The 17628-nt window shown below is 36.5% G+C and overlaps 1 protein-coding gene across 2 annotated transcripts in view; it reads left to right on the top strand.

Annotated features, from left to right (window-relative positions):
• The first annotated feature begins 1195 nt into the window (after positions 1-1195).
• Positions 1196-17628, top strand: part of LOC141436291 (homeobox protein caupolican-like) — a 64658-nt gene continuing 48225 nt past the window's right edge. For both annotated transcript variants that reach the window (XM_074099207.1, XM_074099200.1), the window contains exon 1: positions 1196-1459. In XM_074099207.1, coding sequence (XP_073955308.1) covers positions 1400-1459 — 60 coding nt within the window. In that variant the 5' untranslated portion in view covers positions 1196-1399. The remainder of the gene's footprint in view (positions 1460-17628) is intronic.

Genomic DNA, 17628 nt, shown 5'->3' with positions numbered 1-17628 from the left:
CCAAAAGTATTTCAATAATAATTGTATTTCGTTACCTCTCTCCCTAAGTGCGGCCTAGATTATGCATTATCAACTTTAGGGTGGTAGACCACATATTTGGCTGATGGTAGGTACCTACCTTCTCACTATGTGTGTCTTTTATTAATAGTTTTAAACAAATTATACTATGAACCGTTTACAAAATTACTTCCAAATCTGATAAGCCGTTTACGTTTAATACTTAAACAAATCTTAAACTTACAAACATAATTATTTAGTAAGCATGTACATTAATTAGTACCTAAAATTCCAGGCTGTCTTACCCGTAAAGTAATCCGCACTTAGACGAAACCATCCCTGAGTTAAAATGTAGAGTTGCTATAGAATTTGAATATAAGATATTGCAATTCAATAACGTACGTATAACACCTAACCATGTTTCGCCTACAAGGCTACGCGTTTAAATCTGAACCATAAACCCTCACTTTAGGGTCGCAAACAACTGTGGCGCCATCTATTTGCTGCAAGGGGTTGACCGAGTATCAAAATTAGTTGAAGTACGATTTATTCCAACGTAGAAACAATGTCTCAAAGATATATTATATCTTTATTGTAATCTTGTTTGTTTATAAATTAAGTATTATATTTACCTATTTTCTTCAATCTTATTCGCAAGTAATTACCAAGTATGTTTTTACTACGAGAACACACCAACGCCGCAGGCTTACTGTTCCCGGGACACCGTAAATAACCTTCCCATGCAAATGTGGGCTGTAGTGTCGCCAAAACAATTTTTATTAGTCAATCCTTTTATTTATCCGGGGTGGTCTACAGCGCTCCGTAAATCTGAGGAGGCGCGGTATAATGAAACAACTTGTCCGCGGCCGAGCCATTTTTTGCCACTAGAGATTTGTTTGCTCGTGCCACGCTCTCGGCCTGTCTCGGCGGAGACCCATAAACATGTTCGACTCGAGCCTACACTACCGCTTTTTTCCCCCATCCCACCCGGACGTGGGAGGAGTCTACCACGTAGGCGTGACGCGAGACTGGAGGGGATAGAACTGACGAATGAGCTGATGAATTTCCGTTCGGCGGCTCGAAAGGGATAGAAAATTTGGAATCTGATTGGGTTTGGCGGCGTCGCTCCGCCTTCTAGGCGGGGTTTAAATGGTGGTGTCCTACGGCGGAGGGGCGTCTCGGGTCGGTCGCGCGCCAGTCTGTGTCGAGATTCGATCGTGTGCACTAGTAAGGGCGCCCGCACACTGGCCCGCGCGCGCCGCGCTACGATGGCCCCGCACCGCGCAGCCGCGGACCGAACAACCTGTGATACCTATACTTAAGTTTTCACTGCCGTACTTGTAGGAAACTCTATCCGTGTTTTGAAACTTTGAGAGACAGTGTTATTTGTGAAACCGCCCATATGATCGTCCCGATGGCAGCGTACGCACAATTTGGCTACTCATACCCGCCCGCCTCGCAGGTGAGTTACCTACCCAATAAATACAAGCTAGATTTTGCAGCGTTCAACCTTCTCAAAGGTGATTGTAATACCTTTTAAAGTGGGTACCCATGTTAAAGTATGATCCTAACCTCAAAATTGGCCGTCCGTTCCAGTCACAAAGTAAGCTGTCATTTATTATTAGTTACCTCACTTAAACTATCAACATATCGGTTATGTTTGTTCAACACGCAATTATGATAGTAGCTTAGTTGTAAATAATGGCCTTTTAGCGATGTATCTAATAAGAAAACACTCAAACTTTATTCAACAAGTTAGGTAGACAGACGAACAGATTTTTCAGACATTTATCCTTCCTCAACCTATCCGGAAGGATGTTTTTTTATATAAAAGTAGAAAACAGTTCGAATTTTGCAAACCTAATAAGGTTATAACTGATAAATATTCTTATTAGGTAGGTATTTTACTCTGACAAAATATAGCCGGATTTCAAACTCTTTAAATAATGTACTTTATTAGCTCTACATTATTTACTGCCACAATGACATGTATGTAATATTAGACGTTCTTTTACCCTATGCAGTGGAATAATTTGCAAAAAGGTAAACAAAACTACCAGAGAGGCATGTGCCTCTATGTTGACCCAAGCTAGGTACATTAGATTACTGTCTTACCAAAGAAGTATTAGGTAGGTATTAATAAAAAACTGTACTCGTAATTCTCTCTAGGAAAGAATCGTCTTTAATGTTAAGTTTTGGATTAGATACCTACCTTATTACTACAAACAATGTAACTTTTTCTTTTCCTTCAAAATTAGAGGTTATACCAATTATTATTTTATATTGTGTAGATATAAAACTCTCTATTAATTAGAAATCTGAACGTATTATGCTTGTGGACCGGATAGCCTTGTGGTTAGAGAAACTGATTGTGAACTTGTGAAGTTTGGGTCCCGCCGAGTTCGATCCTCGGTCGAGGCAGATATTTGTATGAATTGAATACGAATGCGTGTTCTTGAGTCTTGATCGTTTAATATTTATTTAGAGCCGCCGCAGACTTACAGTTTCAAGTTGGCCAACTAAATTGCACTGTATCCAATACAGTAGTAATTTAGTTGGATAAAATTTGCGGGCTATCATTAAGTTACTGGTCTATTGGTATACAGTGCAATTTTCTTGGCCAACTTGAAATTGTTAAGTCTGCGGGCTGCCTTAAGTGTGTAAATCCGTTACCTAGCACCCGTAGTAGATACCTTCAAGCTTAGTTTAGTTTGGGACTAGGACAATTGGTGTCAATTGCCCCATGATTAGTTCTTCATGTTTACTAAATTGAAACCTTTTAATCGGATTAGGAATTTGGATCACGGCTTACGTACGGGTTACACAAATGGATTTTTTATTGGGTACCTACACAGTGATGATAAAATTAAATGTTCCTGTATAGGTACCGACCTATTTGTTTACATACAGATCTTAATAAATAAGTATCTTTAGAGTAGGTGCGTAGAATAGGTTAGGTAGAATAGTTTAGGTAGGTCTCTTGGTAGGTAGGTAGAATAGATATCTATATCTGCTTAAATTATGTAGTTATAAATATGCTATCTTTATAATGTAAAAATGTTTATTAATACAACGTATTTAAAAATCAAATAGTTTATTGATCGCATAATTAACACGGTTAAACAGCACATATTAATTTTATAATTATAAAAGATAAACATCGTTGAATAATGTGCGAAAATTGATGATTGAATATACTGATGATTCAGAGGTCTGCTTTTCTTTCATCAATGGGTCGTTATGATCACAGAAAATATACAGACATTATAACAACTGATTATAAATATCACTGAATAATCAATGCATCTACATTTATAACTTAAACTGCATTTGTAGTGATTTATGGTTATTTGTTTTATAAAAAGTTATAGGTATAAGTCGCTACAGTCGTTAGGTATATTATATACGTAGTACGTACTGTCAACTACAAATATATCGTTACAGCAAAAGTTACAAAAATGTTAAGTCAATAAAGTTGTTTATACATGTTTTTAACTTTGACCATATCAATCTCTTTATAGTTGACTGTTCTAGACTACCCGTCGCTTTGCACACGTAATTTATTGATCTGGCATATTTACTAAATTCCCGTGGGAATTCGCAAAAATTACATCTTGGAATTTATTAACATTGTACAGTCACCAGCATTAATATCTTCCACAGTGCAGCGTATGAAAATATCTGACACGTCCTTCCGGCTCTAGAAATAGAGTCGTATCAGATATTTATGCACGCTTGTTGTGTCAAATATTGGTGCTGGTGAATGTACCCATATAAACATCCGCGCCAAATTGCTTGACTTGACTCCAAACCCAGCGGTTGAAATTTCCAGATTTTATCCCGATCTTGTGCGAATATCAATATAATTAATTATTATTATTATCATTGTAAAGGTTGCCTGGAAGAGATCGCCCTGAACTAACTAACTATGTGTGGGTATATTTACATAATTTTCTTCATTTACATACATTGTAGGTACCATCAGCCTAATATGTGGTCTACCACCCTGAAGTTGATAAATCTTTGCATGTCATAAAACAATAATGCCAATAGACGTGTTTGTCAACTTGTATGTTCGACTTTAGCGACATATTAATTTGATAGGAACTTGTTTAAAAATTGGTAGACCACTTATTTGGCTGATGGTACCTACCCTATTTTTATGTATGTCCAAAATTTCTTGTTTCTAGACTTAGCGTTAGATATTTGGGGATAGCGTTTGAATATGGGAATAAAACGTAGCCTATGTGTTTTTCCCACGATCCGTCTACTTACAGATCATACCTACCTAGCACATACAAATGTATCCAACTCATTTATACTATTCGATGTTATTCGATGTTCTTTTTTTCATCTCATGTACTCGTAGGTACCTATTTTTCTGTGTATCGAATATGCCTCTCTCTCTCTCTCTCTCTAACAACTCTACAGTAACAACTCACAAACTTTCGCATCTATGATATCAGTGGGATTAATTGAGACGTTATATGCATAGCTGCTGAGACATATAGCATCTGGCTTACAGCGGTAACGGTTATAAGGAACCATGCAATTATCGACTGAAGTCAGCTTAAGAAGTTAAACAGAAATTAACAGGGCTACTGTCGCGTTTTTTTACAGTTTTTATGAAGTACCAACCGCCGGAAAGTCAAGGAAATAATTAGTTGTCAGGCATGAAGCTGATATAAAGGACAATGCTGTTTTAATAATGATACACGCTTATGCTTGCGACCTTTGCTCTATACAATAGAATATTTGTTATGTCAGATAATAATAATCCATTACAACATGTTAGTAAAAACGTTAAAAAAACTGTAAGCTTTAAGTAGAACTCTCTCGGGAACTTAGTTAAATTTTCCGAGAATTTGTTAAAACACGTTAAAATTTCGTAATAGTTTCCATTGATGTTAATAAAAAACGTTAAAATTTTGGAATGTTGCATGCGTTGGTAAATACGAATATTCACACAAAATCGGGATCCGAAGCGTCTCTACTCCCTGGACACTGACCAATCACGAGTATTTAGAGTTCCTTCGCAGAAATCTTCTAATATTATTAATAATTTGATTAGATTAATATTAAAAATATTTTCAATAATAAATTAATATAAGTTGCCTAAGGTTCCCTGAAAGAGATCGCTCTGAATCGATAAGGCCGCCTATTGCTTACCTTAGAAAATCTCTATGTATATACCTGTGTTTTCTGTACTGCTTACTGTGTTGGTGTGCAATAAAGAGTTGTTGTATTGTATTGTATTAGTTCCGAGGTATTAAATAGTAAATCAGTCATTTCTCCGTTAATACTGTGGCGTTTGGTATGAGACTTTGTAGGTACATAGGTCAGTAATACCCTAATCAACACGTTCTATTTATCTTTGACCAGAGGTTAGTGACACGTTGTTAATATACTATATGTCCCAAGATCCAGCTGTTTACGCACCAAAAGAGTCCCATGCAAAACATACAAACACACATACCTACACGCATTATGTCTAGTTTACTCGTACACATAATCGAATAACGTATTATACGCCATATCACTTCTGAACACTAACTACACTATTACATACAAGAAGGATTTAAGAAAGAACTTGTTTTCTGCCCTTCAAGTAATTGTGAAAAATCCATAATATTATAAATGCGAAAGTGTGTATGTTTTATGTTCGTCCATCTTTCACGTCGAAACGGAGCGACGGATCGACGTGATTTTTAGCATAGAGATAGATTATGGTCCAGAGAGTAACATATACTACTTTTTATCCCGGAAAAATGCATAGTTCCTGAGAGAACAGCACGCGATAACCAAAGTCTACGCTTGCGAAGCCGCGGGCAAAAGCTAGTAAAATTCATATTTAATTGATAATATATTTCAAAATAGATGTAAATACCTATGTAGTTGAGTGTAAATGTATATAATGGCTTATTTAATGTTAAATAACTTATCTGGTCATAAAAAAACATCTACTTTAAGTATTCATGTAAGCATATCCGGTATTATACTAGTTGGATTTACAACTTACTAATCATCATTAGAATGTTTCGTTTACGTACTCTATACAGGCTCTCCCACGGCTATACCACTTGGAGCGTAAGTAGATAAATATTGATGACAGATTTTTTTTCTGAAAGAAGACTTCATTTTATTTTTAAAGCAATTTTGACTGCATTTTTTAAAATAATCCCTGTTTAACCAGAAATCAAACCCGCCTAATGGTAGAAAAGAACAGCCGTAATTTTGTTTTACGATATTGAAAACGAAAAAAAAAAAAAAAAGTTTGCTCATTTATCATAACAACAAGCGATTTTAGATTTATTTAGGTGGGTGAGAACTTACTTTATACCTGTGCATCGCACAGCTGATAAATTATAAATGATGTTTCCAAGTACAATAATACATAATTAAGAACAAGGAAATTTTAAATTTTGAACCATGCAAAATGTAAGTTGAAACTAAACGTTTACCTCGTTGCAAGTTTACTCATGCTCTCTGAAAAGGTGTCAAAAGAAGTAAACGTGATGCCGTCTCCGTCTATTCAAACAAAACAAACAGAGACGTGATGATGTGACTTATGCGTCAAATAAATTTAATCAATGGATGGTGAAACAGGAGGTTATTCTGTGTTTTGACTATGCTCCCGTATATCTACTGTTCTCCGTATTAAAGTACACCTATGCTACCTCTACAAACACATAACACAAATGTAGCTTTCTGATTGGTTGTCTCTTAGCAACTATAATTCAGTTTTAGTCAAAATACCACGCACGGGACTTATCACGCTAACACAAACGAGTAACGCACACACGCACGCACGCACGCACGCACACACGTCGTGTGTTACCGTGATAAGTCCCGTGCGTGGTATTTTGACTATGAGTGAAAATCACGAAAGTTTAAGTCATTATATAATTCAGTTTGTTTAACGTTATCTCGTTTCGTATCTCTCTATGAAGCAACGTACATCGCCTCCGTCACTCCATTAGTGTGTTACCGGCAGCCAGGCTTTTTAGAGGTTAAAGTAAAGTACTTATTTCTGTAATTTAACCATGACATTAATTTAATTAATAAACTGAAATACCGACTTTGTTAACTTTCTAAAAATTTTCTATTATTATTGTAGAATGAATTTATCATGTCAAATTACAAAATTAAAATTAAATCAAACTAAATTAAATCAATTAATAAAATTAAATTAAATTAAACTTAACGCTGTTATTTATAAATAAATAAATAATAATTGCCAGCAATTTACAGCAGGGTAATTGAAAAGTGATAATCAAAGTATATGTCGGCTGTCATTAACACTTACTCGTCAATTATATAACAACTGACAATAGGTTATACTGTGGATTCAGTAAATAGTTATCGGGCTTATGTTTTTTACCGTTGTTGTCTGATATTATAAGTGCATCAATAACTAAATCACCATTTTTTTTTGAGTAACACTTCTACACGTGCTTGTGTTTTGTGATTTTGATTTGTTAGAGGAGATTTATTTACTCAATTAATAGAATAATAAAATGATTTGCCTTCATCATTTCACTTGCCGACGGTAACCGATGTTCCTGGAATTTACTATTAGGACGTTTTTGTTGCCTCTGTTTGTCCAATTTTATAAAGCATTCATAGCTCTTCATTTCAATTCATACCTATAAACGTAACCAAATTTAATCTATGGTGTGTTTTACATTTTTTTTCTATAATGGACTTTTAATCTTAGTTTAGTTTGTAAGCTTTATTACTTCGAACATTAATTTTCTGAATCTACAATAAATTTACCAGTGTTCAATGCTTTTTAACACGCGTTGATTAATTAGCTTTGCTTGTAAAAACTAAATTATGTTAGGTTAGGTGACTAACAAGGTAGTACATTGCTTCGTACCTAAGTCGATTTTAATTAACTCCTAATCCGCTTATTGAACCGTAACTTGGCAGGTCTAAGGCCCGATGATAATACGATAAATAAAACATTGCTAGGAAAAACACATGTATCCATTTTTTTCGGTCGCAAAACTATTTAGGTACAGTCACCAGCATTAATATCTGCCACAGCGGAGCGTGCAAAAATTTCTGACCTAGAAATAGAGTCGTATCAAATATTTATGCACGCTTGTTGTGTCAGATATTGGTGCTGGTGACTGTACTCACTGAACAAACATTGCCGTTGTAGAAGACAGAGCTGATTATAAAATACTCCTACTCTAAAGTTAGAAATTCGAACTTCGTAGTTCAAAGTCTGCCATCCCTGTTGCTCCAATAGCCAATAAAAGGAGAGCAAAGAAAGGTATGATACGAACTTCAAATAACGGCATAACGCCCCAGAAACACTTTGCCTAGCTAGTCCATGTCATATAAAAAATTGTCCGCATTTAGATCGTTATAATCAAAATCCTACCCGCATACAGACGGACAGATGCCTATCTGCAGCAGATGGCGCCTCTGCGCAGATCAGATAACCGGCAGGTAGACAAATAGCTGGCCATTAAACTTAAACCGATATTATACGTGTAATGTGACGCGACTTTCAATTTTAAGTTGATAATGTAGCACCACACAAATCGACATGTCATAGAACTGATAATAAAAGGGATATAAATTTCGTCATGTGTACCTAAAGTCTATACGGAAATGATGAGTGTATACGGGAGGCCTGTCATGTGTCCTATAAGGCACGTCCTATGGCTAATATGGTGATGGTGATGACCTAAAACATACCTATTTACTTCGATGTCCCAATTTTTTCGCTTCTCCTGCTATTAATAGGTATAGTTAAGGGCATAAATATTACCAAGACGTCAAAAATATCAATATACCTTTATGTCACTAACCATATGGTCGATGTATACATATTTTGACGCTATTGGTGTTTAGATATTTTAGCCCTTGACTGTATGTTTGAATATTGTGCTTTCATATGTTTTTTTGTTGTTTAAATTTGATGTCGTTTAGTAGTTTTTAGAGTACGATCGTTTTTGTCACTAACTTAATCCCCAGTCTTTGATCCTTCTCTATTCTTTTTGTTTATATTGTTTCTTTAATTTCCTTTTTAAATTCCTCTTCTCACAGGCCGCAGCCTTTTGACATTTTTCCATTGATATTTTGTATTAAGTATATTATTATGTAGCGTATAAGTGTTATATTTAATGTATTTGTTTATTTATATAATTTATATTATATTAGAATATCACAATAAACACAAATAATCAAAAGAAACCAAACAATGTCAACCAAAATTAAATAATATATTACAACTACAAAAATAAATAATAATAATAATAAATAATAATATTATATTTGTATTGTCTGTCTGAATGTAATAAAAATATAATTATATCTTAAATTAAGGGGGTCATACCTACAAAAACTTGGAATGATAATAGAGATAAATAAACCGCACCAATACCTACAAACAATAAAGACTGGTCAAGCTTGAGTCGGCATTATGGAAGAAATTAAAACTTTGTAATTTGTGTGACAACGGTAGTAGATTTGATTTTTTGAAAATTTGAGTATTTATTTGCCCTCTACTGCATGGAATCCTCAGTGCACGAGTCTTACTCGCACTTTTCCGTTTTTTTTATCATATTGAACTTGTTTTTGAACACGAGGTAGGTGTAGGTATTTGTTAATTTTGTAAATTCTGAATGGCATTTACCTACGTAACTAATATTTGCTTCTATTTTTGCAGGGCCACGTTGATGGAATGGGAAATAAAAATAAATCTATTTCACAACTAACCCGCATTTTTACTGACCTTTGCGAAAATGAATATGGTTTTATTTTAATTTAATCTTTACACAAAGTTGAGTTGACCATACAATTAAAATAATACTGGGAATGAAATATTATCGTCTGCCTTTCTATCTGTTAATACCACTTTTTAGGGTTTGGTATCAGAAGTGTGACAAACGGAAACCTATTAGTCAGTCTGTCCGTCTATCACAGGGCTGCACCTACCTCGTAAGCCGTAATGGATAGGAAATTGTTTGAAAAATATGTATTTCTATTGCCCCTACAACAATAAGTAATAAAAAATTACTATTTATTTTCGGTCAATCTCTCCAAGTATAACGTTTAAATAAACAAACCTTAATGCCAAGCGTGACTCGGTCTTAAGGGAAAATTGCCTGCTTTGTAATTTGCCTGGCTGTAGGTACTTATGTACAGTCAAGTGCAAAAATAAGTATCTATTCGAACCACTCAAAAATATGTTACTACGGCCTTATTACGTCGGAATAAGAGCCTGTGGTACCTATTTGTGAAACTTTGAATAAGTTCATACTTTTACACTGGACTGTACCTAATTTATGAAATTAAACAGGAAAAGTACCTACTTACCATATTTTTGTAATGTTTAAACATTTTTGGTTTGACTGTACGGAACACTCAATGCGTGATTCCGACTAGCACTTGGCCGGTTTTTGAGTAGGTACAGTCGAGTTCATTAACTTGTGAGCAAACTTGTATCTGAAAATACTTCTACGCCGTTAATAATAGAGCCTGTTCAGATATTTTTGATACAATTTTTGCTCAAAGTTTTTATGAACTCGACTGTATTAACTCTAGCAGCATTTATTACAAACTCAGCTAAGGAAATAAATACAGGGATTTTTAACCTTATTAACGCCTCGCGTTTTATTCATTTCTTTTAACCAATAGTCGCCCGTGCCTTTGCCTAAGAAGAGCGCTAACTGTTACCTACCGCAAGGGCGAAGCCATGTTTTAATTACGAGGAGTTTTTAATAGCTGTACATGAAACTGAAACACCAAATAATAAACTCAATAGAATTATTAATGTTTTGAGCAGTTTGGGGGGTTTGAACCCCTAAATCAGGGGTCGGCAACCTTTTGGCAGTCTTGGGCCACATAATGAAACTAAGTTTTTGGTAAAAAAACATTTTTAATAGAAGCTTTTTTGCTGACTATAGTTTTTGTTGACTGTACTTGTATTGTCACCCAAACTATATTTGCATACCAAATTTCAAGTCGATGCCATTAACCGTTGAAGAGTTCCGTCCTATGGAGACGATCCTGGCCGGACCACCAGGATGTCATTACCAGATTATTGTATTGTCACGCAATTTACATAAGTATACCAAATTTCAAGTCAATCCAACTACTGTAAGTTGGTCGAATTTAACTTGGTCAGACAGACAGACAACGGGACAGGTGAGAAACTAAATAAAAAGCTTGTAAAAATAAGTAAAGTGCGGCCCGCACTTGTAAGATAATTTTGTACTTAATAGGATATCTGCCTAGTTACCTATTGTAGGTAGATACCATCCCAGCCTATATACGTCCCACTGCTGGGCACAGGTATGTAGTATGTAGGTAGATACTATAAGTGATATTACAAAACAGTCGCGGGCCGCAAGGAGATAGGTCTCGGGCCGTATGCGGTCCGCAGGCCGCGCGTTGCCGATCCCTGCACTAAATTCCCAAAAGCTACGACCGTACATTATCGCTACCTGCGGAAACAAACGATACAATACAACGATTCTGAATTAAACATCAAAACATAATTAGTAGGTAAGCAGTACAGATCTTCGCTTATCAATTACCAACAGGCGTGATTGTGGTCAAATTCATGCCTATTTCTACAATAATACGAGTATATCTTATATAAATATCATGGGACACTTTGACACCAATACCTAGTCCCAAACTAAGCAAAGCTTGTACTATGTGTACTAGGCAACGGATAAACATACTTATATAGATAAATACATACTTAAATACTATATTAAACATCCAAGACCCGAGAACGAACATTCATACATTCACCTGCATTAACCGTACCTGCATTACCGGCCCTATAAATAGAGTCGTATCATATATTTAAGCACGCTTTGTTTGTCACATTTTATTTAATCGTATGGCGTAAAACATTAAACAATTACACTAAAGAAAGAAACTACAAACTAGCTATAAATCCACATTGTTTGTCACATATTGGTGCTGATGACTGTACCTATTATTCATAAAAATATCTGCTCCGGCCGGGAATCGAACCCGTGCCCTCCAGCTTCGTAGTCAGGTATGGATAGAAAAAATTCCAACATAAAGCAATTTTTCGAAAAAAAAAGTATTATTTTCGACAATCCGGATTATTAACTAATAGCCTGTTGCCCAAGACTCCGTCTGTATAGAATTCGTATACCGCTATCCCGCCATAGGCGTATATATAGAGGGGGGGCCGGGTGGGCCGTGCCCACCGCTGTCTGGTCTAGTGCCCACTCCAGGATGTTGGGCTACCCATTCAAAATTCTATAATACTGGTATCTTCACACAAAAATCCAGGCCAGGCCCCCCTGAAAAGTAACTCTAGATACGCGAATGTATCCCGCGGAAACTATGCAATTTTCCGGCATAAAACTATCCTATGTCCTTCCCCGGGACTCAAACTATCTGTATAAGAAAGAAAGAAAAATCATTCATTCCCAACCCAAGACACAATAATAGTATTAAGTCCAAATAGACGAAGAACAGTTAGTATGTGTCATTGCGGTTGTGAATCGGAGAGTGGCTAAGCATAATTCTGAAGTGTTAATAAACAACACCCCAGCGCTGATTTTCAGCCAGCACCGTTGGTGACCCTCGGACCGCTACAAAGATATACTTTCATCATTTCATTTGATATAATTTCATCTAAATCAGTTCAGCTATTTAGACGTCAAGAGATAACAAACAAACAAACTTTCGCATTTATAATATTAGCGGAAACTGTGTGACTTATCCAATGGCAACGTAGTAATAGACATCCAAACATTCACATACATACATTTAAATAGGATATGTTGGTAAAAAAGCCGTGGTAGCCCAGTGGTTTGATTTATATTTATCTCAAGCAGAGGATCGTGCGTTCAAACTCGAACATCGAGTTTTTCGAAATTCATGTGCGAAATCACATTTTTTTTATTTAATCAAACGGCACATGCTTATACAATAAAATTTGTTTCGATATTTTGTATTTTGATATTTACCACGCGCTTTACGGTAAGGAAACGCGAGGAAACCTGTACAAACCTGCGAAGCAATTCAACGGTGAGTGTGAAGTTCCCAATCCGCACTGGGCCCACGTGGGAACTACGGCCGAAGCCCTCTCATTCTTCGAGACCTTTATATAGGCTGGGATGATGAAGTTGGTACTTGGTACAAAGTACAAAATCAAATCATATTAATACATCGATTATTAATGTGCACTAAAATAATCGCGATTGCATGCCGCCACTTTATTGTCGCCGTATAAAGTGGGAACAATGCTGGGCGGTATCCACAATTTTCCGACTAATTGACCGACGTCAGTCGAGCATTGCATGGTGCAGCTTGCACTTTAATAGTCTTCTGATACGGCTACAGTGAAACATGGCTCATACAATGCGGACCAACATTTTGCTTGCAAATCGGAATTTTATTTTTAAAGTACCTTAGTAAAGGGCCTATTGCGTAAAGTTTCTGGCGCTCGTGATCGCAATCAAATGACAGTTTTTGTATGCGAATTCGGTCATTTGATTGCGATCGCCAGCGCCAGAAATGTTAGGCAATACGGCCTCTGGTTTATGTTCATCGATTTTTTTACCTGTCCGAGTCTTTATGGGGGTTGTTTTAATTGCTCTTTTATTTATCGATTGTCATAAAATTTCCGATGTGGGTGGAGACTATTCGAACCAATATTATATGTAAATGCGAGTTTGTTTGTTTGCTTTCACGCTTAAAATCACCTCCTTAACCGATATGATTAAAATTTGTATAATAGTTTGAATTTGTATAGTATTTTGTAAGAATGAGTATTTTGTTCGCCTAAATAAAATAAATGAACTAAAAGAATTTCTTAGCTCACCCGCGATCTTATGTTAAATAGCTACGTGTATGCAAGACATGGGATATGCGTGTTCATGCAGTTCCTCCACCTCCACACTGTAAGAACACACACAAATCATAGAAACCCATCTATCACCACCACCACTCTACACTGACGCGTTTTGTACTCAACCAGAGCTCATCTTCAGAGCAACACAACCGTACACCATTTATTCCACCACCACCAGATATTCGACTAACATGAACACACACATTGTATAAACTTAGCTATCATAAGGTCGCGAGTAAGCAAAGAAATTATTTTAGTTCATTGATATGGACCTCCGCAAAGTAGCGCCTGATTCAATAAATTAAATTAAATAATCAACAAGGACCTTTTTACCTGGCATCTTCATCATTATCAGCAATAGGACGCCCACTGTGTGGATATCTAGGCCTCCCCCATTAATGTCGCTACTACGTTGAATTGGCTTTATTACCTCTATCTTTTGTAGTAAATTGACATTATTCAAAATTTCAACTTCTTTCTTTCATAACTATACTACCAGTTTATTTAACATATTGTAATAGCTATAACATATGTATGGCAAAGCAATATTATGTATCCGTATTTGTCAGAATATAGATATTGATAACGTTTGACTGATAAAAGGTGTTTCAAAGTACAAGGGAAAAAACACTGTCCAGGCAATATGTTCACTATCACTTTTGCCGCGTATTTAGTGATTGTAATTTAGGGTTATAGACGAATTAAAAAAATAGTTAAGTATGCTGTATAGCCATTGTACAAGAAAACAAATTGGTCACAATACTACGGTGATTCCTGCGCTCTGATTGGCCGCCATAATGTCACTTGTTTTTATAAATATGGAACCCTAAAATAGCGATGTTGTGCAGGAGATAAAGGAAAAAATATTTTTAAAATCTATTTAGTACCTATTTGTACCTAGGTACTACATAATACTACTTTTGATTGTTTGTTTATACTCTTTATTTTATAACAAGGCAATACAAAAAGGTTACAAAAAAGTGTTAAGTACAAAGGCGGATCCATACCTGAAGGGATCTCTGCCAGTCAACCTTAGAGTGGTAGAGAGGAGCAATCAAAATAAGGATCGACAAATAGAGCAAAACTTTTGAATAAATATAAATGCCTATAAACCCAATATTAATATATCTGATAGTTACTTATATAAATCATTTTAAAATAAATAAAATACAACAGTCATTCACTTATATATTTTTCAGCCATTGCTATGCAAAATGTTTATAAATATTGATACCAGATTGCCTTGGTCTTAGACGAAGATTTTATTTTATGCACTAGAGCATCAAAAGTTATTTTAATATGTCGCCTAGATCCAGCATAAACATGCAATTAGGTATTGTAATCAGTATCATAACACGATCGAAATAGCTCTATTTTTTGTGACACGTATTAAACGTTACATTCACCTGCTCGTGTGTTATATATTTAAAAAAAAACACTAAGCCTTTTTAAGTTTAATAGTTCCATTAAAAGGCTCTCGGTAGTAAAGCTTAAACTTACCTACACCCGATACATTTTACAGCCCTCTCCGCCATGTTGTGATTCAATATTTACAATGCGTAGTATACTTATCACTCGGGCACGTTACGCCCACACAGAGGAGTGCTCGATGCCCGTGCACTCTACTAACAATACCCATACACGGCGCTGTGGTAAAATCATAATCATTAATTCAGCCGAAATTCATGCAAACGGCAACGTCGTGTGTAAAGTGGGGCCATTTATCTGCAAATTCGATGGGAGGTCACGGCAAAAGTCCATAGCAAAATCCCGGTCCGGTAGCACAGTTTAATTGAGTCCTACGACCTCATAATGGGAGCCTCCCGGTGCTGGTCGATGTTATTTATACGCCGCTCCCGCTGCCGGCCTTCCCGCGTCGCCGCTTTTACTGTTTTTCTCCACGTTAACTCAAACCCGCCAATTAATTTGCAGTCCGATTATTGCTATTGGCTTTATGCTTGTTATTAAACTTGTCGATAATTTAACATGGAACACCGGCCTTAAATTGCCTGTTTCGCTCGATTGCCCTCTCGCCTGCCCACAGATTGTGTTTGTCGCAAGTGCTTACTCAACGCCTTTCCATTTGATTAGTAAGCGATGTACGCCACGCACATAGAAACTCCACGCCTACATATACGAGTGAGTTTTTTTAAATTTCATACTCGATGTGACTTCCCAGCGACGCAACTCAAATAGATTAGTTGTTTGTCTCATGTATCTGCCGAATACAGAGCGTTAAATTTGATCTTGATTTCTTGTGTATTGTTTTATTAAAACACGTAGTAGTGCAGACGATACTGGCTTTTCCCATAAGCAGCAACCCGGTCAGTTAAGCGGATCGCACAGGGCTGCTTAAAACAATTCAAATACATATATATCGATTTCTCGATAATAAGGCGTGCAGGAATTTATTATCTAGTGCTCAAGGTATAATGCCACCAGTTACCTCAGCAAGGCGGTCATTTGCACCTAATTTGGTAGGAAACTTAAAAATAAATGAGCTTTCGCAATCTCAATGGCATCGCCATTAATCGAGGCATGGGATGAGATGGTAATTAAATGTAATTGCCGGTGACGTTTTTTATCAGTTAAGTTTATTATTACCTAGGTACCTGTGATCGGCATTAACATACTTTTACGCTCAGTGGGTTCGGAGTCCCATTAATATCGAATGATCGCCGATCGGTCGCATGGCGAGAGCCATAAATGAAGTTGCCGAGTCAGTATTTAACTACTGGGAATTTGGCCATTGGAATTATCGGCGCAATCCGCCGGACGATAATTGAATGGAAGCGTTAAATAACCATTAATTGTTGTTGCGGGTGCGATTGATATCGACGCGACGGGCCCCGAGGCGCCCGGCCCGCGCCACCGACGACTGGCGGCCGGTCACGTCAAACGTCGCTTGATTTTGTATAAAAAAATATGTCTAAATATTGTCAGTATTGTACCTCCCATACCTACCAAATTTTGTCAGAGTCCCTGGGGTTTAATTGGACGTAGGAAAATGCAGTATAAGTATGTGCCATTCTTTCACAGATAAGGTAAGTTTTTTTGAAGTAAGTATTTAAAATTGGGATAAAAAAAACGGAAACGAATAAACTTCACGAAACACGAGGGCGATGAGCAACTTTAATACCTCTGTGCAAAAAGTGAAAAGTGAAAGGATACGAGCAAATGCCATATTTATTTCGTTGGCTAAAAGCATCCCAATAAACTTTAATTTTGCATAATAAGAGTAAGTATTCTATTTTACAATCATAATATATTAAAGCCATATGCAAGTCGTATCACATTCGAAAGAAGTCCTCAAAAGGCTTGCCAAAATCTCCCCCATAGAAACCTTTCAAGTTCGCCGTATCACCTGGCATCACCGATAGCGTCGTGTCGTGACGTCGTGTCGTCATCGTCGTGACCGACGTATCGATCCTTCTGTCGTGACCGCGGTTGACGCCGTCTCGTGCTCGTGACGTGCCTCACGCACCTGATTACTATTCGGTACGACCCCATTTTCTAGCTATATATGTAAATGTACTATTATAATCCATAGTCTGTGTTTCTATTAGGCACTGGCGTCAATTTTAATGAATCTAGCATGGCACGATAATAATGACATTAATTTTTACATACTGACTAACAAAAATACACCGGTTACTGTTGCTCGTCTGTCAATTGTCATTAGTTGTAAATTTTTCTGTTACAAGTTCTGGGCTAAACGTTAGTCATTCATTATCACGCAAAAATAAAAATTAAATGCTTAACTA

The sequence above is a fragment of the Choristoneura fumiferana genome, chromosome Z (assembly GCF_025370935.1).
Source record: "Choristoneura fumiferana chromosome Z, NRCan_CFum_1, whole genome shotgun sequence".
Classification (NCBI taxonomy): Eukaryota; Metazoa; Arthropoda; class Insecta; order Lepidoptera; family Tortricidae; genus Choristoneura; species Choristoneura fumiferana.
The sequence above is the reverse complement of the archived record's forward strand: the minus strand, read 5'-3'. Positions and strand labels throughout refer to the sequence as shown.